Genomic DNA, 27,411 nt, shown 5'->3' on the forward strand with positions numbered 1-27,411 from the left:
GATTTACCTATCTAAGACGAAAGGGGTTCTCTAGCCGGCAATTAGAGGCCCCTGGCTACCGCCAGCTCCGCTCATAGGATCTAGCACGTCATTAAAACTAGCAGAAGCAGTCTATAAGGATATTGGATTCGATATTGTTTCTGGATATCTAAACATAACATGATAGTTATCAGAGAGAATCTTGTTCAAGCAGTGAGTCGGGCAGGACGTTATCAGAAACTGGATATGGACAAAATGCCTTACATAGTATTAATAGAAACGTCACATCCACAAGAAAGTCAATATGATTTCGTTTATGTAATACAAGAATACGGTTGTGTTGTTTGTCACAAGAGCTTCATAATCGCACTTCAGCAAGTACAAAGTAAGTACTCGTTTAACCTCTTTTCTCTTTCTTTCACGCTGAGGTCGTTGCCTCGTCGAAAGCGCAGATACGCGTGCGGAAACCAATCGACCCGCTAAAGCTTTACGCGATGTTATGTGAATATTTGCACACGCTAGGACACAGCGAGATCCCGGTGCTGACGCCGTCAGGGTCGTCAAGTGTGCTGTTTGACTTTCCCACCGTGCCCAACTCCAAGAAGCGTGTGGCGAAAAGTCATAAAACACTGTCCCACACCCTCACCAAAAGGTAGGGTGTACGGGGGACACGCTTCTCGCTGCCTGTTGTGTGAGCGCATAAAAGTAGAATATTATTCATCGTACACCTGCTAGAGCAACATTGACTGAGATCGGGCCATACCGATTGGACATTGGGCAGGAAGTGACAGTGATTGCATACACAATTTCAAAGCAACCGGGACCTGTATCAGAGCCGATCGGACGGTGTGGAAAATATTCTGGGAACTTTTTGGACCATCGGGGAACGGTTTTTCCCATCGGAATGTAGACATTCGCTTGCTCGACAGGAAGTGGCTGACGTTCGGTCGTAGTAATGCCCGCTTAGGTGAAGAAATCTTTTGTTTGGTTGTTCCCGCCAGCCATGCTCTGCGATCTGAGGAATGTGATGGAATGTGAGGTTCGATTCAATGCTGGTGGTACGATCTAGGACGATGGTTCAACTTCCTGAGGTACCGACCCATCAACGATCAATCGTTTACCCCGTTTCTCAGAACTGTCACAGCATGTCCATCTAACGAAACGCATTAATTATATTCCAAATCTCCCTCCGTTCTGCCCACGGATGTCATTGCACTCGCACATAAATAAGCCCACAGAATGGGCAGAGTATTTTATGTGTTGGGCGCGGATTTTTCGTTCGCAAAATCACCATAAAGTAGTTATTATTCCAGGAACGGAAACCAACTCTCATAATGCTTGACCGTATGCTAATGTGCGCCTATCTGTACGGTGGTTATTTGTCTTCCATCGAGGCTGGTTGTCCATTTTCCTTTCTTTAGGGACATCGCACACAAAGTGTTACGGTTCTGGGGAGCGGGTTCGCTTCCAGGTTCCTCCAGGTGATCAAGCTCAACTGTCCACATGATAATTAACGAAACCAATCATGTATCGGAAAGGAAGGAAAATATATCAATCGACCTAAACGACCGAACGGAATCGGACTCGTGCTGGATGCAAATGAGGGTTGGAAGTTGCCATAGATCGGCAGGGTTGTCTTCGGGGGGTTTGAGAGGATGTTTTACTAATAGATTAATTTTTTTAAGACTTTTTCTTTACTTCACGTGTATTCATATTGTAAAGTTCTGAAAGCTTTACACCATTTTTCTTACTCATCAATTTCTGGTATTTAATGGCGAAAAAAATCCGAAAAAAAACATGTTTTATTTACTTTCTTTTTTATATTATGATACTCGCTAGGTTATTTTATATTAGGGGTGATCCTGAGCTTTTATTTTTGTCAACTGTTTTTCTAAGATATTAAAATTACATTGTCATCAAATTATTTGCACCATTTTTTACTTTCCAACTGTTTTTGTAGTTTTTTATTTGATTTATTTGATTTGATTATTTAATCAATTCATTTTATTTTGATCCACGTGTTTTATGATTGGCTATTTATTCGTTTGTTTTATTTAAATTTAATAATTTATACATTTTATCCTGGAGCAATCTTTTAATTGCTTTTTTAATCTAAGCCTTGGTATGAATCCAACACTTGTTTATTATTGTTAAATATTCTATATAATTGTTAGTTTTAGAAAATACGGCGCAAGAAAACATACTTAAAATATTTTTCAAATCTGTTTACAATTAATTTTGACAGTGCAATCCCGTATAGAGGGCAAAAATGTTGCTTTTATTTTAATATTGGGCCCTTCCCTTCCCAATGAATTGAACTGATAATAAAATTTGATAATGCATATAAATATGACTAAAAGTTTTCAAAACATATTTATCGAGCACTAAGGCAAGGGAAACTGCTACTATTTATAGGATATTATTCTTTCATTTAAAATAAAACCAAATATTACTTAAGCGACCCTGTCTTCCCCAAGAATTTCATAACGTCTTAATAAAATGTCATTTTATCCATCTATTTTCTAGCCAACCTATTCTCACCAGTGCATTACATAAATCTTCCTTAAACTTCTCTCTTTGTATGCAGTGTTTCTTTTCCTTGTTGCATCCCTATCTGCATCTGCATCATGCTCATCACTTCGTACAGTTATTCAATGCCAATAAATCGCAGGCCCATTCCGATGGAACGTCAATCGACATTTTGTAATACATCGGGTGATCGATTCTCTCAGTGTGGTTGGAAAGTGTCACAAGACAGCAATAAACAAACACGGAGCGGAGAAACAAACACAACAGAACTTGCATGAAGAATTGACTCCAGTGGCACCAGGCACGAGCATGGAATATGAAATGTCCGTTCTTGGGGTGTTCCGTCCGGCAAACAAAACGGACATCGAAATCAAATAAGTTCTGCGCATACCAATCGATTGTCCCGGCTTCCACCGACCGTAGATATGAATAAATTTTCTGCTCATCTTCGCAGTCTTGTCCGAAGTTGGAAGAAACACAACGCAAATGAACTTTTCCCCCCAACGACAAGACCAATTAGACAAATAAATATGCAAAGAGAAAGAATGTCGGCTCGAATGTTGTTCGCGTAACCGATTTGGACGTCCGAGAGGAGAATCACGTGAGCATGAAAGAATGACCGATGATCCATGCTGATCCGCAATATGGAAAACGTTTCCCGCTGGTGACAAATCAAAACATCAACTTCTTATGATGCGACGCCACTTGGCTGTCGTGCATATGCAAGTGTGGAAACCGGAGGTCCACGAGAGGTTGACCAGGGCCAGAGTGACCGTAATGCAATTTCAAACATTTAATTTACAAGTTGAACGTGAGCAGAATCACGGGTGTCGATCGATCGATTCCGGTAGCCACGAGTTGGCGGGACCGATCCGATCGAGCTACGGTAAAATAAAATACGGATTCACAACACAATGGCTCGCCACTTTGAGTGCTTTGTGAAGGTAAATCAGATCCGTGAACTAGAAAATCAATTAATCTTTCTTCGATTACGTGGCATCAGGTTGGCATCTCCGGAGAGAGAGAATGAAGTAAACTGGTAAACCGAAGAATGCAATAACCTGTGCCCTGAAGTTCTTGGAGTTGAGTTCCTTTCGAAAAGTTAGATTTCTTCCTGTGCTCACACTTTTGTTCCCTATGTGTTCCTACCGCTGCACGGATTACACTGTGATGGATAGGAGAATGGGTTGTTACACATCTTGCCTGCACCCTTTCGATCTGCTTCCAACAGGCATCGGAGGTTAATCAACTTCTGCGTCATGATGGTTGGTTGATGAAGCGGGAAGAATAATTTATTAGGAATTCAGATTCTAGCCAGCCACGGCAGCACCAATTGGTCACACATAAGAGCGCGAGAGAACGAATAGAAAGTAGGAGAAAAGAAAATGATCATCACCTTTCGGCGGATCCTTAATGTCCGAGGCGCCTTTCAGGTTCCGGGACAGGCCCCACTACGAGCAATTACAAGTCACGGTAGGAGCCATCGGTGGCTTTCTTGTACCCCAAAACTGATCGTGTTTGATGGGGCTTACGGGATGTTCACAATGCTGCACGAAGTTTCGGAACTTGTTAACTAAAGCCGGAAAAATGCAGTACAAAAAATAATTCAATAAAAGCATAAAAAGTGATACGAAGTTAATCAGTTAGTTCACAGTGAGAGATAAGCCTTGTTTGTTCGAATTCTAGCAATGCCTTTCATAGTTTCAATTGATTTATTTCACTCGAAATAATATTTATTAATGTTAGTTTTAAAATAATTTATTTTATTCACAATTTTTATTCGCAAAAAATATAAATTCATCGTAACTGACTGCCACCTAGTGGTAGCTAGCACAACTTGAAAGATTTCAGTTCGAGCAGTTGAAATACTTCAAGCGGGTTGTTGCAGCATGGCGAAATTTGAATAATCATCTAAATTTGTACATCCGTTGACCGTTAAAAATAGTGAAAAATGTTCGTGGAAATTCGTATTCCATGCATTCTCCAATCATTCATTTAAGGAAGGTTATGTTATAGATATTTTAAGTAATTTTTTTTTTCGTAAGAACGGCCTGGCCATTATTGACTTTTGAATAACTACGCGTAGTGAGGCAAGTCAGTCTTCACTACGGGGGATGGTCCGGATGGGATTTGAACCCCGGTCCTGCCGTTTGAAGATCGGCGCCGTTGTCGCCTACACCACCGAACCGCCCCATTCATTGAAGTAATGATCTCTCACAAAATTATTCTAAGATAAGCTAAGGTTAGAAGACAAAACGGCAGTAAACCGTAATAATATAGTATAAATAAATAAATAAATGTATAAAAAGAAGTATAACCTTCTATGCCATAGTCATCATTTGCATCTATGCAATAGATCGAAAACAGCAGACTGCAAAACAAATTCAGAAGCTATGAAACTTTTACCAAATAAAGGAAATTCTTCCCAAATGAAGGAAATTGCCGAAAGAAATCTAGATTTCCAATGACATTACAGATTTCCAATACCTCAAAAATAGATCCAACGTGTTGCCATAATGTACCCGAAATGGTAGTAAATGTATAAAGTTATGTTCCAAATTGGATTTTGTCAGCTGAAAAATTGTATCCTCTCTCCGATAAGAAACAGATTCCAATCTCGTTTGTACTTCCGGAAAGCGTAGCAAATTAAGCATCAAACTTTGATTTAGAGTAAGAAGGGATCATACTAGTTCAGAAGGTAGCAATCGTGACAATGAAGTCGATACTCCAGCGACTCCAATGGCTCCAGCGCAGACCATCAGTAAAGCGGAGTAATTTCGATGCAGCAAAATTGTATCTCAAACAAGAGACCATACCAGGCTAGGAGGTAGCACATGCTACTATTGAAAAAGGCACATAAAATTGAATTTTCTTTCTGTCATAACAATATGTTTTTACATTCCGATTACTTGTTTTAAAATTTTAATTTTATTGTACTCATTTTTTTCTTTAAATATCATTTAAAGTGATCTCGATCGTTGTACCATCAATAAGAAGATCAATAAACGGGTAAGTGTAGAGGAAATTTTGCAAAAATCCGATTCCATACGCTTCGCATGGGTAGCAAAAACGGACAACTAGCAAACTTAGGTTCAATGTGATAGGCCCTTTCGATTCCAACTCCACTTAGTGCTGCTTCGAAAGGCTACATCCGCTGCTAGATTATCCAACTACATGGTATCAAAAAGTCTATTCACAAATCGATGGTCACGTGTCCTAGGAGATGGTTGGGCCAAGAAGAAAAACAAGTGTAGCATCAACTTCGCACCATTTGTGATATTATCTTCAATAAAACACTAAAGATCTGGACACTGGACAACCCACCCGATAAATCTCTTGAAATCTTAAATAATTTAGAATTCAAATGTTTTCTTGTTCTCGTTCACAGTTTTCTAACCACGCCAAACCGTCCGAATCAAGTAATTTGTTTCGCCTTACAGAGCGTTCAACCGTATCAAATTTGGTTTCGAACTTACGATCTCTCACCAACAAATGCTGGAAACATGTGGCCACCCTGCCCCACTAGGGGCAGAACATCACAAAAAGGTCGCTCCACAATGTACACACATTGTATGTCCTCGATCAATCAGTGGGATCGGTACAGTACGGGGATGGGATTGTGTGCGTGTAGTCTATTTTTAGCTACAACCTTAATTCTATGTTTTGGTTTGCATTAAGCCCAAAAAAACCTCTATTGTGCTAGTGTTGGTATATGCTACAGGTGGATTGAAGAAGCAAAAGAACACTTAAATATTAAACTCTACAAGTGAAGTGTTTATTTTTTATTCTCTTTCTCACAAAACGAAGATTATATCCACCTACAGGGGTTGTGCATAGCTTTTGTACGATTGAAGGAACGTTTATGACACTGATTGTATTGGGGGATATCCCCGAGATATAGACAACGCTTCCTAAACACACGCACACACACACACACATACACTCACACATACACATTCTTTCTCACACACATACACAGTGACACAAGCATCGCCAGCATCGATGCCACCGTACATATCTTCCGGTTTGGAACACTTATCTTATCACACACTTTGCCTTGAAGGCTCGGCTAAACGTACCTCGGCACCAGGTTCATCCAGAAGCCATGTTTCGCGTTCAGCCCAGCCGACGTTTCATCGAGCGTAATTGGTATGGTCAGCTTGGCGCCGGGTTGAATCGTAAAGTTGGATAACATGTAGAAGAGGAAACATTTGGCCTGCATCAGCGCCAGTCTCGAGCCGATGCAGTTCCGCAAACCGGTCCCGAATGGAACATACGCATCCTGATTGATCTGGTTCGGATTGGCAAACCGTTCCGGATCGAAACGGAGTGGATCGGGAAAGAATTTCTCATCCAGATGAAATGATTTCAATGGAATCGAGATGTTTAAACCTCGCTCAATCGTAATCTTGGTGCCATCGGTGTTGGTGAACGTGTAGTCTTTAGTGCATCGCCGATTCGTTAGACCAAACGGGGCCCAACGACGTAGCGTTTCCGATACAACCATATCTAGGTACTTCATTTTCTGCAAGACCTCATAAGTAGGTGTTTTTCCATCCTCCAACTCCTGGCGAGCGTTATCGACTTCAATTTTGAGACGTGCCTGAATGTCTCGATTAACGGCCAACTCGTAACTGGCGAAACAGAGCAGTGTAGTGGTAGATTCAATGCCACCAAAGAAGAATGAAGCGGCTGCCGCGGTTATGTCTACGTCTCGCCACTGTAGCTTTTCGGTGGAGGTATCTCTCTCCATTCTGTGTGTTTCGGCCGTCGAGAATCCGGCACTCTGGAGCTCATCATCATCTTCACTTTGCTCGTTGTTCAGCTGGTTTTTGCGAGCTTGAAGTAGTAGATGGATAAAGTCGGGACGCTTAATGTAGTCCTTCTCGCGGTAGCGAATGTTTGTTGCGACCGCTTCCTGGTAGAACTCGTTCACGTCCTTGTACAGCACACCAAGTCTTAGAAATTTGAACAAACCAGGAAGAATCGTGGTCATGAGCATCTTCAGCCCAGGCAGACCGTCCACTTTTGCCAACCGTTTCCCCTTCAAGAAGAACTCGTTATCTGGATCGGTTAGTGAATCGACCTCCACACCGAAAGATATCGACGTCATTGCATCATTCCCCAGCTTCGAGTAAAGATCACGCAGCTCCATTGTGAACGGTTTACCGCGTGAAAAGACCACCAACCGTTCCATTGCATCACCGGCACTCTTGGCGACTAGGGCAAACATGTTGCGCATCTTGCTCCCAGTAAAGGCAGGACTCAAACCACTACGATGATGGCGCCACCGTGCACCCCTGGTGAAGAAGAGTGATCGGGCGAGCAATGGATCATGCTCTACCGATATTTCCGCCACGTGATCCGTAAAGTGATCGAAATCCTTGATCGCCATCTCCTTGAACAGTATCGGATCGTGCACTAGATAGGCCGGTGTTCGCAACATAAACACACCCGAGATGCGTGTGTCCGGGAACATGTAGTAACCTTCCGAGGCCACATCTACGGCATGCTTTTCCTGCGTAAAGAAGGACCACACCTGGCCGAAAAACGGAACTGGCTTCACGTACGGGATGTTGCGCTTTTCGAAGTAATCGTACGTGGCCACACTCCACCGATAGAACAGATACAACACCACGGACAACGCCCACAGCAGAAACATTCTGACCTAGACCTTGCGAACGATACGACCCGAATGATGTTCGCGAGCACGCGCGCTCGTGCGTTGCACACACGGCAAACTTGCTCCCGCCCGTGCCAGAAACAGACTCGCGACTGTGGTGATCTTGCCGCTTTGCAAAGGTCGCCATGGGCAATCATCACCACCGTCGTCATCGCTGCCGTCGTCGTCGTCGTGGTGGTCGCGGTCTTGTTTACTACCACTACAGTCATGCATCCAGTCAACACTCGAGATTGATCAACGAAAAAAAAAAAAAAAAGCCGCGGAAGGCAATTTTTTGGATGCGTGAAATCGCTTGCTATCGCTGAGATAGAGCTGTCGGTTGCAGTAATTGATCGGGGGGTTTTGGCTACGTCTGTGTGCTACCGTGAAGAGCGCGACCGGGTGAAGCAATTTCAATCTAAGCCGATTAGTTTCAAAAAATCCGATGGTGAAGACAATCTGGAGCTTGCCGGTTAGGTTCCATGCTTCCCTCAGGGGAGACCATATGATCGGACATGAGCAATATTGTAACATACGCCTGCATGATGTAATGATTGCAGTGTAGTGGTGATGTTGGAAAGCGATAAGAATGACGCGTAAGTGGCAATGTTTGGCGAGATAGACAAATACAGCTCCAAGGGGTTGTTGATGAATCTAGACGCTAGCCTTTTTCCGTTTTGCTATCTGACGCTATCGGACGTACTGGTGTTTGGTGGGAAGTGAAGTGGATAAACATGTGTGTGCTACAAAATATTTATACTGGAAGACATGGAGCTAGAATGGTGCAAATGGTTGTACATACATATATCTGTGAGACTCGAGCATGGGATGCTAGCAAGCAATGGAGTACCCAGCAAACCAGTACCTCAACAAGATGAGAATAAAAATGCCGTTTTATTTATCGTGTTTCTGGAAGATAAGTTATCAAATAAGTTTTCCGATAGATGCATTTCTATTCATGCCGAAGAGAAGAAGTTTGATAAAAACTTAAATTAAATCACGAAAAATCTAGAATTTTGAGCAATTTGAAGGTCTCCAAGAGAAATTGAAATTGAAAGAAGAAGATCTGAGATATTCGTTACTAATCCGCATTTCTGCAGAATAATTAAAGAGCAGCTTATAATAATAGGTATTTGGAATAGTACCGAATACTGAATTAATCAATCCTGTAAGGTTAAGGTTCTGTAAGGTTGTGTAAGGTTCTGTAAGGTTCTTTGTTATCTTCGTATATAAATCTGAATTCTTTCTCCTCTTTAACGGCATTAAAATTGTAGATCTCTGTATCCCCTCCGACAAAGAACATTCCTTTTTTATTCATGTTTAGTCCTTGACTTAGATATTGCACAGTTATACAAAACATTAATGGCGCTATTCCACGCTAGTATACTAGCGTTAATATAAAGTAAACCACATAATAAGTACACATACACTCGCTTATAACCCAAGAAATATCCCGTTCATAAAAAAAGAGTTAAGTAGATTGTCATTTGATAATGCTCGGTATCACAATCTTTGTTTCTGCTTTATACTTAAGATGCTAACTCGTTAAAAGATTACTTATAATACAAAAACTCTTCCCAGCAGACCGCTAATCCTGTTTCCGTAGGTAACCGAAAGAGTTGGCAACTGAAAGAAGGAAAGAGATTTTTATTATTATTCACTGTTTAAAAGTAAAATGCAGAATGTAGCTGTCTTACGTTCATATTCTTTGTGATATAGCTCAAACATTTCGCCGAGTAGCTTTCCATCGGTTTCCAGACATTCCAGGGTTCCGCCATACTTTGGACGCAGGCATTTGGCATCGACGTGTGACATCAGCGAGTTCCAATCCTTTTGGTGGAAGAACAGCTGCAAACAACGAGACAATCATGTTACTCTTCGCGTCTCTAAATCCCACCAATTTCCAGCAGTTCTTACTCGCTTGCGTAGCTTCTCCGTCAGGAAGGGCTTAAAAATGGCAAACAGCATATTGAACAGATACGAGTTGTTCACAATGTGTACCGACTTTAGGCGCATCGCCGTACACTGCTGAATCCAGTCAAGTGCCATCGCCGCAAACTTTGGCGTAAACTGCATAATCTGCGACAGCGCTAGTCCCTCCATGTCCAGTATAACGACGGCACCGTTCAGCTGCGTTCTCGGCTCATACATGCCCGCCTCCAGTGCGAGCTGTACCGCACGGAACAGATCCGTTAGGGACACGTTGGCCGGTTTCCATTTTTCTGTGACAAAATAAATGTTGCAGATTGATCGTTATGAGCATGAGATGTCCTCTTGACAGAGTAAGGCGACAGGCGAAATGAAAAGAAAATCAAGATAGCTCAAAAATCTGGTTCCTTGTGTGTTGGTATTTGGAGGAACCCTGGGTCTTTATTTCGACAATCGTGCAATCACATTTATCACATATTTGATATTTGATGCTAGACGGTAGCGTCCAAGAAGAAGTGCCCAAAAAAGGGAATGGAATCTTATCTAACGCATACACAAACACTCACATTGCTATTGCCTAATGCAAACCAGTTAAGGCCGGTACTGTTTTATCAGGGTCCATTATCTTAGCTCACAATCACAATACTGCAACCGAGCTTAGAGACCGCGCCGTGGAACTAAATTCATCCAGAAGCCATGCTTCGCGTTAAGTCCAGCTGAGGTTTCATCAATCACGAGCGGAATGGTCAGTTTGCTGTCAGGTTTGATGATGAAGTTCGATAGCATGTAGAAGAGGATGCATTTCGCCTGCATCAACGCTAGCCGCGAGCCGATGCAGTTCCTTAATCCCGTGCCGAATGGTACGTACGCGTCTTGGTTGATGTTGTTAGGGTCCGCGAACCGATCAGGATCGAAACGGAGTGGTTCGGGATAGAACTTCTCATCCAGATGGAAGGCTTTCAACGGGATCGAAACATTTTGACCACGCTCGATCGTGACCGTATTACCGTCGGTGTTAGTGAAGGTGTAGTTTCTGGTGCACTTGCGATTGGTAAGTCCAAGAGGTGTCCAACGACGCAATGTCTCCGAGACAACCATATCGAGATACTTCATTTTCTGCAGTACCTCATACGTTGGTGTTTTCCCATCCGGAAGCTCCTCCCGAGTTTCGTCAATCTCTGCCCTCAAACGATCCTGGATCGTGGGGTTCAAAGCTAGCTCGTAGCTTGCGAAGCACAGAAGTGTCGTGGTCGTCTCGATGCCTCCAAAGAAGAAGGAAGCCGTCGCACCTGTTATATCGACATCATCCCAGCTCAATTTTCCTTCACCCTTCTGCTCAACGGTATGCGTCTGCGCGGTAGAGAATCCAGCATTCTGAAGCGTTTCATCGTCATGCTTTTCCGCTCCAAGTGTGTTCTTGCGAGCCTGAAGCAACAGATGAATAAAGTCCGGTCTTGTAATATGATTCGCTTCACGCAGCTTCACATTCCTCGAAACAGCATCCAGATAGAACTCGTTCACATCCTTAAACATCGCACTAAGCCGGAAGAAGCGGAACACTTTCGGAATAGTGGTAGCCATCAGGAACTTCAGCCCCGGTAGTCCATCGACCTGTGCCAAACGTTTTCCCTTCAGGAAAAACTCATTCTCACGGTCCGTCAGCGAGTCAACTTCCACACCGAACGAGATCGACGTCATCACATCGTTGCCGAGTCGCGAGTAAAGGTCTCGCAATTCCATCGTAAACGATTTGCCACGGCTAAACACCACCAACCGGTCCATCGCATCACCGGCACTCTTGGACAGTAATCCAAACATACTGCGCATTTTGCTGCCGGTGAAGGCCGGACTCAAACCAGACCGATGAAGACGCCAATGCGTTCCGTTGGTGAAGAAGAGCGAACGGGCTAGCAGTGGATCCGTATCCGGATATAACTCTGTCACATGGTCGGTAAAGTGATCGAAATCCTTGATCGCCATCTGCTTGTACAGTACCGGGTCGTGCACTAGATAGGACGGCGTGCGCAGTGTAAACACACCCGAGATGCGTGTGTCCGGGAACATGTAGTAACCCTCGGATGCCACATCAACTGCATGTTTTCCTTGGGTAAAGAAGGACCACACCTGACCGAAAAACGGAACCGGCTTCACGTACGGGATGTTGCGCTTTTCGAAGTAATCGTATGTGGCCACACTCCACCGATAGAACAGATACAACGCCACGGGCAACGCCCACAGTAGAAACATTCTGCCTGCTAACGTCTATGAGTCAGCCTTGGATGGAGCACCAAATTTGTTGTACTTGCTTAATGGACGCGTTACACAAAACTAACGCTGGAGAGAATCAACCCTAAATAGCATAACCAGTTGCGGGTTGAACCGAAATTGCACGAACACACATATGCCGCGTCCAAGTCTCACTAATCCACAGCACAAAGTGCGAGAATTCCATGGGGGAGGGTTTGGCTTTGTAGATAATGAATTATCATCAGTTTATGCGCCACAACGTACGTACGTTTGTGTATTGGTGGAAGTTTTTAGTAGAGAGTTAGCAAAGAAGTGCTCGAGGAATGATTTGCACATTTAATGCGCCGTGCTGAGGCCGATGCCCATATGAAGAGTTGTTTTTATAGAAGGCGAAAGAAAGCATCATATGTTGCATCATTCTTTTGAAACGGGAAACTGTGTTACTAATGGTATGGATATCTGTAAGCTTAATCTAGACTGATGTACTTTTCCACTGAAGTATTGATATATACTCCGTATATGTCTTGATTAGTGATCAATACTTTTGGCAAACAATGACAGCAGTTAAAACACAAAGACTAAAGCAACATGTTCTTTGAACGAGTTATTTAAATTATGTTCAAAAATCCTCTAAAGTCTAAATAAGGTACTTTTGACTTAAGGGATTAAGAGAGATTTTGATAAAGGATGGCTTATCGATTTAAAATATTGACAAACAGTTAGTTCATGGTTACTTTTATGTCAAAAATATATTTCATCCAGAAATACAGTCAGGTCGTCCGTCAAGAATAAAAAAACATAGCTTACTGACCCCACAATTTACCCTATTTTATATTATTAAAACCAGTGACTGCTACATAGACGTTTAAGCTCTGTTTGTTTCTTCTTGACTACACGATCAACAATTTTCTATCCATCATACAGATAGATCCTCAAGTTTACGCTTGATCCCGGCAATACTTTACATGATGCAACTTCACTAGTAGATTACTTCAAACAATTTCCTCAAAGAACAGTTTAACATTCATGATAATAAGTGAACATGCTCATGAAACAACTCGTTACTGGACTTGCCATTGGTTCACACCCATTATTGTTCAATACATTATTTATTCCCTGTGTAGTGATGTTGTTGGATGTTTAGAAGTAGTGGGTAGTAGTGAAGAGATTATCTCCCTAAAGTAAACCCATAATCACCGCCCAGGGTAAACAAGTAATACAGCTTATCACCATCTGATGCGCATTTTTGTTTCTCACCATCATTTAATGATTGTTTGATCGACTGTTCGTCGTATATCATGATTTTTGAGCGCATTTGAGCGGCATCATTATAAAGCGCAGGAGCATCGAACTGGCTTTTAACACACGCACACTTATTTTGAATCCCACACCACACACAAACAGATCTACAATTATAATTCACATGTTGGAGCAAAAAAAAAAAAATAAGTAAAAGGTTCGTCGCTTGAGCGATTGACGAAGTCTTTTGATTTGCGGTTAGGGCCACGCTGTTCACATACTTACTTCCACACTCGAGCACCAAAATGCGGGACCCGTGCTGATCACGCAGCGGAAGAAAATGGACCAATCCTTCCGCGTACACATGCCTAACCGATCTTGGGTACAGCTCGTCGCACAGGTCCGGATGTTTGCTCCGGAAACGGTAGTAGCGTTTAATCTGTTTGGGGAACGGGAATTAGCGAGTAAAATCTCACGGAAAATAAAAAAAAGGCTCTATAAAACAAAACCTACCAACTCGAAAGCACTTTGTGCGTAGTATTTACACGGTCGCAGAAACTTTATCATGAACGGATCATTATCCATCGGAACGTAAAGATTCTTTTCCTCTGTAACGTATAAAAAAAAGACGAGAATTAGATCAAACCGGTTGTACGACGAGCCTGGGATGCTGTTATTATTGCTTCGAGGGCTAATTAGGTCGTGCGGGTTTAGCGTTGGAAAATCGCTCCAATATTGTGCACGATTGTTTCAAGATCAAAGTACAGTGGTTTAATTATAGTCCGACGTCGAGCGTCGAGTCCGCCGATCTACATCCTCTCGAGGAGGCCAACGTGCTGCGATCAGGTGTCAAGTGCAGAACGCTTGTAGTGTGTATGTCTGTGTCAATGACGGCACAGGTTGTTGCAATGTTGATCGGTTTGTAGCCTGTGTGATTTACTCAAAGGATGTGTTGTTCCACTGGGGCGGTGGGAGGTTAAATGTAAGCATCAACTCTCGTCGTTCCTTTAAGCCGCTGCCATAGGTCAACTGTTTTCTGAGTTATTGATTATGGAAATTAAAAGCTTGGCTAGGCGACTAGGTTTGTTGTCTAGATCGGTTGAGTAGGTGAGTAGAACAGAAGCAGTTTTCTTCTTTTGCATTTTTTTGTCTTTAGTATACCGGTTTCGAGAACAACTTGTTTTTTTGACCCCTAGGACAACATGGGTCTGTAATAAGCGTTAGGATAATTGCACCCGTGCAGTTGCAGTGGGTGACATCAATTGGAAGCTACTACACACTGATTCTAGTATCTACAGAGAAAAAGTATTCTGAAACAACTACTCCGAAAATTATTTGAAATTATGTTGTATCGTTCGAGCTACTCCAGCACTCATTCCAGGATTTATCCAGTGATTGAATGTATTATAAGTTTTTATCCCTGTGCAAAAAAAAAGTTGGAAAGAATTACAACAACTGCTTCGAGCTTTATAGCATGTATTGTTACAAGTTTAAATTAAGATAGTGAGGGACAGATGTCTGCCACTCAGCTGTCTTATAAGGACTCTTTGAATGTAGCAAACCAATTCAAAAGGAAACAAATGTTTTATTGCCGGGTGTTTATATAATTAGAAAACACATTTTAACTAATTGGCCTAGTCTAAGACGGAGCTAGGCGCCGTTATGCTCAAAGGAATATTAAGAGTTAAGACACTTTATTTTAATTAATTAATTAAAGTACTTGAAAACATCTAAAGTTAAAATATTTTTTTCAATCAAACGTATCTGTAGGCATTCGACGCAGTGCACATTCACAGTTCAATGGATAGCAAGCGTAGATGCGGTTGAATAAAATTCACTTTCATATTAAAAATGCAAACGAGCGGCAATTCATTTGCTTAAAAGGTAATAATTTAATTAAAATCTATGTTTCTCTTGCTGTACAGAACACATCCTGCGTATGATCGATCCATGACTACAACGAAGCGGATGCTTATTTACTATTTTTATTACCTATAGTCATCGCAAAAGCGAAAACAAAAGCTAATGACGACTCACGCAATTTGCCTTCTCATTTACGGAACACACGCAATCGAAACGAAGCTGTCATCGCGTAACGAGCTCGCGAACCGTCCGAGCCCCGTTTGTTCTAGTGGAGAAGAAAGCCGCTTGAGACAGTCCAGCATGAGATGTTCAAAATGGATTTTCATTGAACTTTTTTGGGCGACATAAACATCCGGCGCCCTTTCGACGTCATTGAGCAGGATCGATAGTGGAATTTTGGGAAGCTAACAGGCTAATTTCGTGATGTCAATGTCCGCGTTCATCGATAACTCGTTTCGAGTTTCCAGCTTAACATTGTTTGTCAAACGTTTGCACAATTAGCTGCTTTACCGATATAGAGCTGTGCTGTTGTCGTCTGCCTTGAAAATGAAGTCTCTCTCACTGCACACGCAGGATGTGGTTAGCAATGTGGTTGAGCTTTTTTTTTTTTGTTTAGATCCGGTAGTAATTGCTGTTGCTAGAAAAATAGTTCCGTCACTGTAACGACTAATTACACCTCACTGCCAACCAGACGCACAACGCTGACCAAGTTCAAGTTCGCCAACACACGGAGGAAGGCTTACGATTTATGGCTTATTTGTCGATTTCCTCCTCGAAAGGTCTTAAGTTGCTGGAGGAGATTCCACTAAGGAGAACGGCGCGTTAGACTCTAAACCTTTTATCACGCTTTGTTTGATCATCTCAATCACAAACGCGAAATATTGCACACAAAGAGTGGTCCTTTTTCCGGTTCAAAATTCGCCATTAGGTGCTACAAAAATCGAATCAAACATCAGTTCATTCAGCCGAAAAAATCACCAATCTTAAACCGTTATTAGGAACCAGTTTCTTTTAACCTCATTTGAATATCACACCACCACGAATCGCATCGCCGGAAAGAGTCAACAAATCTTGATACGTTTGGCAAACCGTCAAGGCTATATAATACCTGATTTCGATCCAAAACCGAATATTCTCGTTCTTCCTGGATTTCCCGGTCCACAAATTCTTCTCTCGGGGTGAAGTTGTTTTTTTGGTAGCAGAAACAAAGCGAGCACCACCCTGCCAAAAAACCGGACATAACCTTGCTTTCGCTTTGTTTTTATAACCGTGAACTCTCTGCGCATGCAACACCTAATCACCCACACCACATCCTTTTTGGGGGCAATGAGAATTAGGTTTTAAAAAAGTCGCTTCCACAAACAACAAGTGCCGCCTTTCTGTGTTCCAGTGTTCCAATTTCGTTCCGACAGCGGAACGCATTCTAATCACGCACGCTAGTAATGTTACGTGTGGCCGACAAGAGCCATACGTACCTTGCAGCAGGGAGCGCAATTCTTGCAGTGACTTCTCCACCACGTCTGGCGTTTCACGCAACTCCCGGGCGGCCTTTTCCTTCGCTTTGGCATCGGTATACTCGTCACCTTCCAGTGCGATCCGATAGCCGTCGCCGAGGTCGAGATAGGGTACGTTATTGTCATCAAACTTTAACGATGCCATGCTGCTGCTGTTGCTGGCTGGCCGACCACGTGTTTTGCTGAATCGACGATCGGCGGTTTGGTTACACTTAAAAGTCAACGTTGATGCGATAGAATTACACTACAGAAATGGCACCAGAGCAACGGAATTCACCAAAATAACACTTTGTTTCTTTCTTTTCTGGCTGCAAACGCACCACCTGTACAAACACAATTGCCAAGAGAGAGTGTAAGAATGCGCGTGGCTGTAGCTCGCTCCTCGATCACTGAATGATTTCAACGACTAAATGAGCTGAACGGGAAGCGCGCAACTCTTTTTTGTTCGTGGCATGTGCAGGGTTACTCGGTGGCGTTCTTGAGTATAAAGGTATATTTTCGATAAAATGAATACGTGTAGAAAAGATATGCAACGAACTTAAATGAGAGGCAAATTGTAAAACATACAGTACATGTTTGGAAATAAAACTTATGAATAGCTGAAATAACCCATAAAACAACAGCTGCAAGTGTAGAAAAAATTAAGTGGAAGTTTTATGAAATCTTCCGATAGAACCATTAAAATGCTTCATTTGTGCATATCATTTGAGCGTAAATAAATTTATGAGAAAATCCGTGTATGTAGTATGTTTTTGTCTACTAACTAAGATTTTTTTGCTGCAGGTTGCTAAAAGAAATCAAACGTTTCTTGTTGTTCGGAATCGGAACTAGAATATCCAACAACTTTTAAGCGTGAAACCGAATCACGTAATAAGCATGAATTATTGGTACGCATTCCAAAAAGAATAATAAATTTTAACTCCGTTCAATAACAAAATTTAAAAAAATAAAATCGCAAAATATATTCTTCTTCTTGGCTTAACGACCTCTAAGGTCACGCCGGCCATTGAATGATTTATTAGACTATCACTAGTTGAGCTCTGTAGTTGGATAGTTAGTCCTCACTACGGGGAGACGGTCCGGATGGGATTTGATCCTCGGTCCTGCCGTTTGAAGACCGGCGCCGATGATCATTGAGTACACATAATTTTCTGACACAAACAACGTCAAAGTAAGAAGATAAAATACTCTAATGCTTACAACAATCGTTGCAACAGCTCAAAAATTCGTGTAATCCTGTACACAAAAGATTTTAGCCCTACGAGTATAAACAAACAACGAACAAATGATCGGTAAAATAAAAGAAAATGTCTTAAAAATCTCTCAAAAACGGCTTTTTTTATTTTCTTTTGAAGAGATCTCTCCTGTTTGATAAATCCCTGCAAAATGCTCGAAGCTTTGAACGTCGTTATTACCATTGCTTTCAAAAATCAAAAGCTTCGATAGGTGGCTTGCATACAGCTTGTACGCAAAACTCATTCAAATTGTGTGCAAGTAATGAATCAGAGCATTTTCTGAACTTGGTAATAATAATTCCACTCTTTCACAAAAAACCTCATTTGAAAAGAATAAAAAAATGTTGCATTAAGTGAACTATTACATCAACCAGTAAAGTGTAACAAATCAGTTCGCTATGCTTAACGCCCGTACCAAACAACCCTAACCAAGGTGGCGTCGAGCGATCGAAACGCTTACTAAGGAACGAATTGGATCTGTACTGCCTAGTCCACCTTCTCCAGATCAAGTTCGCCCAGTCTCGTGTACGCCGGCCGGCATGTGGTGCGTTTTCTTCTCCATTTTTCCTTTCCCAGTTGATTCGTTCGCAAACCGAGTCTAAAACAGTGTGCGTTAAGCATTCCTCAACGATTCTTGGAGGCGTTCTGACTTTCTAGCTGACGTTGGTTCGGGGACGCATCCGATATTATTGCTACTGGTGGTGTCTTTCGGGAAACATCCGTCCGTTCTGATCATAATGGCTTTGCGGTACGACGAGCAGAAGACGCCATTTGTTGACTTTGGAAATGGGGTAAAGCTGGCACTGAATTTGGACGAGTTTACGGATGTGGCAGCGAAGGAAAAGGCAGCGAAAGAGTTACGCGAAACGCCCGACGTGATGGATGCGTCCATCAGGAAGCTACGCGAGTTAATTCAGCGTAAGTGTGATTTGGAGGTCGCTAGTTCATCGAACCTCGCGGTGGATGGAGCACCGTGAAACAGCTGATTTGTGTGAATTGTGTTTGTGTTTTAGAGGAAAAGCAGCTGCGACTTCCTGTGCAGGATGAGTCGTTTCTGATGCGATTTTTGCGTCCCAAGAAATACTATCCAGACAGTACATTTGATATGGTGAGTGATTTATTGAAAGTGCCTTCTAAAGGATTGGTTTTAAGTGATCGATTTGTGTCCCTTAAGATGAAAGCCTTCTACCGTATGAAAGCGAGAGAAAACTTCATCTCCGACAACTTGACCACGGCATCAGTCAAAAACGCGCTAGAGGATCGTGTGGTACAGATTTTGCCCAAGCGCGATCAGCATGGACGACGCATTCTGTACATGGAAATGGGAGGTAATCGGGCATAGAGACACACCCAGCACAGATTATCACATCACAACATATAACTCTCGTTTTTTTTTTCAGCAAAGTGGAACTGCACCAAGGTACCTGCGCTGGAGGTGATCCGCTGTACCAACATGCTAATGGAGACGGTTGGCCACGAACCGGCAACCCAGCTGAACGGCATCGTGTTCGTCATCAACTTCGACAAGCTGTCCCTGTCGCACATCAGCCAGTTTCCGCCCAAGTTCGTGAAGACGGTCGTGGACCATGGGCAGAAGAACTCACCCTACCGCATCAAGGGCATACACATCGTGAACAATGCGCGCATGTTTAACATTTTCTTCAAGATATTCAAACCATTTCTGGGCAAGAAGTGGAGCCAGCGGGTCGGTGTGGATGGGAGGGCAGCAAAGATTGGCAATTGATTAAGTCTTGTTGCGTTTTCAGATCTTTCTGCACGGTGTGGAGTTTAAATCACTGCACGAACACATCGAGCCGGACTGTTTGCCCTCGTTTCTGGGTGGATCGTACGAGCTGTCGGTCGAGTACGATGGAGCAGTTATCGGGCAGCTGTTGGACTGTTACAAGGCGAAATTTGAGGGTATGTGTTTGGCAGTTGGGGTGGGACCGGATGAGTTGCAGATCGTGTAAGGCTATTTATTCTGCTTGTGTTTCGATCGTTCACAGAGGAGGAGAAGTATGGCTATGTTGGGGAGGTCAAAGAATCGTAAGCTATGCAGTGGGAGTCGAGAGTGAAAAGGCCATAATTCGCACCAGTTACATCACGAAACAACTGAAAGCAAGCTTTTTGAAATGTAATGTCATGACTTGTTAATATTTTTAAAGGGTATAAAAAAAGTATGCAAACAAAAGACCCGCTTAATATTGTCTTAAACATGAACTACTAAAAGATAAATATACTGTATTTATTGCGAGAGCAGTCCGGTCTTCACACGGCAAGACCGGAATTCAAATCCCATTCGAACCGTTTCTTTGTAGAGAGGACTCAAATCTACGCGGTATCAACAAATCTATGGTAAGCCGATCGATGATCGGTGTAACTTAGTAAGTCGTTACGCGGAAAAGAAGATATTCAGTCTTTCGAATGGAAAATAGAATTGAGATAATATTGGAGCAAAACCCGGATGTGTCGTTATGTTTCACCAGATTGATTACAAACCATGCCTTTTGCATTGTTATAGAAAAATAAAGAAATCATATCAATCCAAAGGAATCCTATGATCAACAAGAAGTTCTGTAGAGTTTAGTTACTACACACTTACTGACAGGTTCTAAAGAGTGGTGAATCGGGTATGCAATACATTCCGGATCTCCGCTACCCTTACCGCTTCCTGCATCTCCCCGTACGCAGGCCTGATAAGCCTGCTTATTACAGAAATCGCCGAAAGTCAATAATGGCAGGTCAAAGCCTGTGGGAATTTCAGAGCCGAAAAAGAAGAAGTTACTAGAGATCATCCTAAAAATCTTCACTCGCTGCTCGCGTCTGTTCATATAAGGCGGTGTAGTCCACATCAATTGGGAAACTTTTCAGCTGTTCAATGACCTTACTGACAGGTTTCAACAGGTTGATTATGTCATTAGAACACCCAAAGCAGACCTTAACACCCTAGACCCATGAAATACGCCCAGAGGGATGAAATTGTTGACCTCTGATGTGGATCAAGACCAACAGCTGATTTTGATCGCAGGTTTGTTCAACGCCATTTATTCCAAATTCAAAGCAACTTACTCAAATCAACTTAAATATATTTATCTTAAAGATTATAACCACCATTAGCGAAACCGAAATAATTGCTGCACACATTCGCTTATTCCACGCCCGATGAATCCATGTTGGAGGTAACTGCAATTTTCTTTCTGACATAGTTTTGATCATGGTTTTCTTTCTTTTTTCGACTTAGTGACCTACAAGCAAGAAATTTAAAGTTTTTTTTTCTGAGCTCGTATAAACAGTGCAGTGAGTAGCGCACGAGTCTTCTTGCTTGCCCTGCAATGAAAGAAAATCATACGCTGCGTTTTAAATAAAAAGGTGATAATTGTTCTTTTTGTGTCCACTATTGAGTAAAGTCCATGTAGTTTCAATGTTGTTTATTTTGTTTTTATTAAAATTTATTAATTTATTGCTAGCCTTCTCGTAGTGGAAATCATCCTATAATATAACTCAAAACACAGGATTAAAACACCTTCACTCAGCTATTACTTTTCGCACGCTTTTCCATCAAACGACACAGTCCGAACGGTCTTATTATCGTCACGAAAAAAAAACACACACACTCATTAATTCTGAAAACCGTACGCGTCTAATAAAACCAATAAATAAACTTGTCCTCCAACTTCACAGCTTGCCCTTCACCCACTACCGATTGCACACAAACATCCCGTGCGGTACTTGAACTTTAATGTGTGCCCGTGAGAAATAGTGTCGCCAAAGCAGACACGCGTTTCAATGTCAAAACCTCGCCCCACGCTGCAGGTGCTTGGTGGTGGTGTTTTGGTCTGCTTTTAGCATCTTACCATTAACCCTCAAGCATATCACTGTGTTCACTGTGACGGTGGAATCGCTTACCTAACAACCGCTTACGCTACTAATCGCGAACCGCGGCTTTGATCTGTTCTGTTACGTGACGGTCTGCTGCTGTTGGCGGCCGAGAACCGAACTGAAGCTGGAAGGCATCACATCGTCGAAGGCAATTTTGCGATGCGGCATAGATCACAGATTGGCGGCAGCATGAGTGGGCACTCAGTTGGCATTGCTCTCGTCGTACCCGTACGCATCCATTGCTGGAGTGAGCCAGACAGAAAAGGAAAGAAAAACAAATGAGTCACCACTGCCGCGTCAGGTCCGCACGCACCCGAGACTTACTTTCGTAGTGCTTATCGTACAGCTGCATAAAGTCGCCGAGCAGTTGACCTTCACATTCGGGCGCATCGAGCGTACCACCGTACGCGGGCGGCAAACACTTCGGGCTGATGCATTTGGTCAGCGAGCTAAAGTCACGGTTGTGGAAGTGCATCTTGTCCCGCAGCTCCTTCGAGATGAACGGCTTGAAGATGGTAAACAGCACATTGAACAGCATCGAGTTGTTGACGATGTGGATGCTCTTCAGCTGCAGCGGGCAGCACTTCTGAATCCACTGCAGGCTGACCATGGCGTGCTTCGGCGAGGCTTGGGCCACGTGTGACATCGAGAGTCCGTCAAAGTCGAAGATGATGCGAATACCGTTCACCTGCACGAGCGGATCCATCAGCGAGGCTTCGATGTTGATGCGGAATAGGGCCACCACGTCGTACATGGACACCTTCGACGTGTTCCATTTGCCTGATGAAAACAAAACAAATAGAAAAAAGGCTGTAAAGACTTGATGCAGCAAAGGTTGAGTCTACGGAGCAGAACAAACAGCCAAAACACGCAGTCAAATGTCCGGAAGCGGAATGTTTTACTGCCGGATACGATGGAATCATAATAACGCGTGCGAAAGTCAGACGGGCGTGAATGGATAAATACTTGCCGGGTCGCTGATTGACTCCATTTGTCCTAAACGAGTGTCGAATGATTCATTTGTGACTTTTGTAGGAAGTGATGTGTTTTTGTGGTGTAAAAGTGAAACCAACCGTGGAGATTGTGCAGAATAAGATGTGAAAGAAGTTGCCGTTGCTTGCACTGAATTGGTAATAAAACCATAAAAAGGATGAATGCCAGCTACAATAATTGTGTTCAAGTAGAATCAAATAAATAAAGTCATTGAAAAATCAATCAAAATGCATTGAATAAAATAAACGACTTTTGATAAGCCTCAAGGTCTTGTATATCAATGTTTAATAAAAAGAAGGTCAAGGATTTTATTGCATTCGGACAGGCCGAAGAATCCTTTCGAGCGAAGGGCACAGTGCCCTTCGAGATTGTAAACACAAGCTTACCATTGACTGTAAAGGTTTATAGCTTTATTAATTTAAAGAAAATTGAACTTAAACACCAAACTGATGGTTTTTAATGACCTTCTTTTGATTTCTCTCAATATTGCGCTTAAATATTTCCTAATCATATAACAATGTTTGCCCCGGAAAGTATGCAATTTCTTGAGTTTTCGCAAGAAGTAAGAAATAACGTGAATCTTTTTTGAATTCATAACATACTTTACAAGTTCAAAGCCTAGTTGACACCTGTAGATATTAAAAATTATTTTCTATAACATGTTTTTGTATAATACCTTACAAAAAATTGGAGCTAAATCAAATAAGAATTCTTTGTGAGATCAATTGAAGCTGTAAACCTTTACATGACCCGAAACTTGTTCCAAAAAATCAAGTTATAATAATTCCATGAAAGAGAGAAGTAATTTTTATGTATTGGTAATTTATTTTGATTAACTTTAAACTTAAATGAATTGTTTTAAGTTTTTAATTTAAGTTTATTTTAAGTTTTTTTTGTTATAACAAATAAAGTGTTGTTGAAATGTTGTCTCTCCAATGTGAATTTGATGATCTATTCATTGTGCTATATTCAAACACATTTTATTTATGTAAATTATGAAAACAACCCATCCGCACGAATCCACGTGATATAAATCAAACTAAATAAACCAATATTTTGTTGGCATGGCCTCGAAGATCGTTAAACTTTAAAGAAAAAAGAGTAGTTGTTCCATTTCTTGAGTAGTTAAAGCATTTCAATGTGGGCCTTCATTTACAAAAAAAAATATTAAAAAGATTTATCAACAACGAAAGCAGAACAAACAGTCACACACTAATAAGTGTTGTTAAAAGATCTGAAACCTGATAAAACACATGCAATGAATGCTTCTTTTTTTATTAATCATTGTTTTCTGTTTTGTACACCACTGCGACTGTGCAGCAGTAGCTTTTTCCGGGTTGCATCATTGCGTCAAACGTGCGTGACGACCCTTAGACTGAGACTACTCTCATTTTTATCCCGATGCACATTCTTCCCTCTGACTGTAAACCGGTACCAGATTAGTATTTATTGATTCAGATTGTACAAAGTCCAACCCAACGGCAAGACACAATCAATCTATCCAAACGTCCCATTCTATGTCTATTTAATTGTAACGATTTGCAGTCTGGTCGCGATTTCACCTTGTAGGAATATTCCACCGTACTCCACAGTTTATGAGATTCGTAAAGCAAGGAGAAAAACAACCACGGCAACTCAAAACCCACGTCAAGGTAAGTGTTGAAAGTGACAGTCTGCCGGTGCGTCAATTCAGTTCTCGATGAAAGTAGTAAACAACAGTCGGTGCGATAGTTGGGAGGGTTACGCAACAACTGCTCTATATACGCTGATGGTGCTTTGAATGAGCGAAAATAGGTCAAGATCGTAAGCGACTGGTGATTATGATGCCGATCAGTTGTTTCAACAAACAACAAAACAGAAATTTAAACCCGGAAGAGTGATGATTGTAAACATTTTTTCTTTGTGATCTTTATGTTGAACAAACATTTTTATAATGTAAACCCAAATCTACCTGAATGATTTAAATGAAAATGGATGCTGATTGTAAGCTACCTGTGAGAAACCGTGGTAAGTGACGTTTTGTATCATTATGAACGTTTATTTCTTGTAAATTGAATTAAATCATGTAAAATAAGCTGAATGTTTTGCCATACTAAGTTCAAAACCTAACTAAGTCATTCATTCCATATATGAGAAGTGTTGTGTACAATCATATTGATGACGATGAAATTGGTCGCATACTTTCAAGCAAAATGATTATTATAAAGTTATAGCAAATCAAAATGATTGTTATTGTTACAAGCATGTTTTGTACAAAGTTCTCTGACAAAGTGAGAAATAAATGTACATGCATCATCATCAGGTTTGCTGAAAGTTTCAATTTTAAATTCATCAGACAAGATCTCAGATATAATGGTGTTACGAATGTGTGCACAACAATAAAGTCAGTACAATTGTGCTGACGGGCTCGCAATGGCAGCTCTGTTTTGGTTTTATGTTAAAATGTGCCGGGAAAAGTAATAAAGCCCGCAGAGGAGGATCTTCCTAAGCGAGCTGAGTGGCCTCGTGGGGCCCTCACCTCAAAAGGAACGCGCGGGCTGAAGCCCAAAATGAATAGGTTGGTGTCTGCCTTCACAGATTTGTTCCCAATGAGTAATTTCTGAACATGGTTTAGAAAGCTTCCCAGCTTAGTAGCTATCACAGAAATAGGAAGAGGCTCTAGTCGTTCAAAAGCACACACACCATTTTTATTCCAATAATGCAAAACCTGAAATTTGTTGACTGTAACTTCACCAAACTTGTTCGACTAACATGGCACGATCACTCATAATTTTTTTTTTCGCATTTTTAATCACCAGAACCAGATGTGTTGCAACTCCAGTCGCCCTAAACTAAGCTTAAAACAATGCAAAACGAGCACACGATCACATCGCACACCTCTCTCTGAACAACTCTTTCCCTCGGAATAATCTCCCGAGTTGCCGAGATTCCCACCCTTACAGCTTCCATTCCATCAGCTAATACCCCTTCCAAGCTCGTTTGAGCACTTGGCAGGCACATTTTGTACGAATCAAATGCCATTATTGCATGCAAACTGACAGCAAACCCAGCATGATCATGTTTCAAACCTGACTCGAAACAACAAAAAGAGATTGTTGCCAAAGTAGAATTGAACCCTCTTGGGAGATTACGAATTGTGCGATTTAGCAAAAGGTGCAGCAACACTTCAAACTGGTTTCGTTTGGTTTTGGAGAATTTTGACATTGGGCAGTCAAGAAAGGGTCAACGAACGGCTCGGACCAAGGAAGCCTCATGCATGCTAATTGTGTTGGGTTTTACTTACGTCCAAGCTGGGTTACGCATATGCCACATCCGTCGTCGTCACGCAACGGCAGGAAGCTCACCATGCCCGAGTCGTAGATGTGCCGAATGTGCGATGGTTTGATGCGGCCTTCGTAGTAATCCTTGCCGTAGCTGCGCTTCATCGCGAACGTGTGCCGGATGCACTCGAACGCCTTCTGCACATCGTACGCCAGCGGGCGCAAGAACTTCAGCAGAAACTTTTCATCGTCCAACGGTACGGTCAGCTTCTTCTCGCCTCGCAGCATCTCCCGGAGCTGTTCCAACGAGCGGGCCTTATTCTCTGGCGTTTCGTTCAGCTCCTGCTCAGCCTTCACAATCCAACGCTGCTCGGTGTAATCATCGTCTTGCAGATAGATGATGTACCCACGACCGAGATCGATGTACGGATAGTTCTTCTCGTTGTATTTAATCGACATTTTGCTTGCTTTGGAATCACTTAACAGAACACACACGCGCACCACTAGTTTTTAAACTTGATATTACCAAGGATTTTCACTTTCCAACCGTAGGCATTAATGGTACATCAGGGACACAAGAATGAGCTGCCACAAACAATCCTCCAATTACCACTTCCCAAAACCGACAATCCGACAGTCGATAGAGCTAACAGCAGCAACACCGACAACTCGACGACCTTGGACCGGATGGCGTGTTTACTTTAGTCTCAGACGCTGTGAGAGGGTTTTAGTTCCGAAAAATGCCTTTTTTTCCTCAAATTCACTTGACCCACTGCGGAGGGTGAAGGGAGTACAAAACACAAACTTGGGCCGGCTTCCACGCACACAAAGCACGCACGCACGCACGCACGGAATCAAACCAGAAGCACAAATTGCACAACGACTCCACACGACTCAACCACGATCGTTCCCAGCTCAGCGATGAATGAAACCGCACGATCATCTCACCTCCAGCTTTATAGACTTCCGTGGGATCCGTGCAGCCCACCGTGTTCTGAGTTCGTTCGGCGTTCGTTTCGATGGCGATCGTCACGATCGTTTTGTGGTGTATTGGTGACCTTTTCGACTGACGCACCCGCGGA

At 42.3% G+C, this 27,411-nt stretch overlaps 5 protein-coding genes across 5 annotated transcripts in view; 2 read left to right on the forward strand and 3 right to left on the reverse strand.

Annotated features, from left to right (window-relative positions):
- Nucleotides 1-27,411, forward strand: part of LOC126565552 (troponin C) — a 400,267-nt gene that overhangs the window by 353,478 nt on the left and 19,378 nt on the right. The window lies entirely within an intron of this gene.
- On the reverse strand, nucleotides 6,546-12,369 carry LOC126564917 (probable cytochrome P450 9f2). The gene is made up of 2 exons (XM_050222043.1): nucleotides 12,224-12,369; nucleotides 6,546-8,047 (listed from the first exon to the last, which is right to left on the reverse strand). Exons 1-2 carry the CDS (start codon nucleotides 12,344-12,346, stop codon nucleotides 6,578-6,580), a joined length of 1,593 nt encoding a protein of 530 aa, XP_050078000.1. The 5' UTR covers nucleotides 12,347-12,369; the 3' UTR covers nucleotides 6,546-6,577.
- LOC126565105 (alpha-tocopherol transfer protein-like) lies at nucleotides 9,718-17,118 on the reverse strand. Its single transcript, XM_050222245.1, has 6 exons — nucleotides 16,924-17,118; nucleotides 14,099-14,193; nucleotides 13,871-14,024; nucleotides 10,088-10,392; nucleotides 9,868-10,018; nucleotides 9,718-9,796 (listed from the first exon to the last, which is right to left on the reverse strand). Exons 1-6 carry the CDS (start codon nucleotides 17,105-17,107, stop codon nucleotides 9,759-9,761), a joined length of 927 nt encoding a protein of 308 aa, XP_050078202.1. The 5' UTR covers nucleotides 17,108-17,118; the 3' UTR covers nucleotides 9,718-9,758.
- LOC126565100 (clavesin-1-like) lies at nucleotides 18,934-20,267 on the forward strand. Its single transcript, XM_050222239.1, has 6 exons — nucleotides 18,934-19,115; nucleotides 19,211-19,305; nucleotides 19,372-19,525; nucleotides 19,598-19,902; nucleotides 19,964-20,117; nucleotides 20,204-20,267. Exons 1-6 carry the CDS (start codon nucleotides 18,935-18,937, stop codon nucleotides 20,245-20,247), a joined length of 933 nt encoding a protein of 310 aa, XP_050078196.1. The 5' UTR covers nucleotide 18,934; the 3' UTR covers nucleotides 20,248-20,267.
- On the reverse strand, nucleotides 22,278-26,789 carry LOC126565103 (alpha-tocopherol transfer protein-like). The gene is made up of 3 exons (XM_050222243.1): nucleotides 26,353-26,789; nucleotides 22,401-22,856; nucleotides 22,278-22,318 (listed from the first exon to the last, which is right to left on the reverse strand). Exons 1-3 carry the CDS (start codon nucleotides 26,786-26,788, stop codon nucleotides 22,278-22,280), a joined length of 933 nt encoding a protein of 310 aa, XP_050078200.1. The 5' UTR covers nucleotide 26,789.

Source organism: Anopheles maculipalpis, chromosome 3RL (genome assembly GCF_943734695.1).
Source record: "Anopheles maculipalpis chromosome 3RL, idAnoMacuDA_375_x, whole genome shotgun sequence".
Classification (NCBI taxonomy): Eukaryota; Metazoa; Arthropoda; class Insecta; order Diptera; family Culicidae; genus Anopheles; species Anopheles maculipalpis.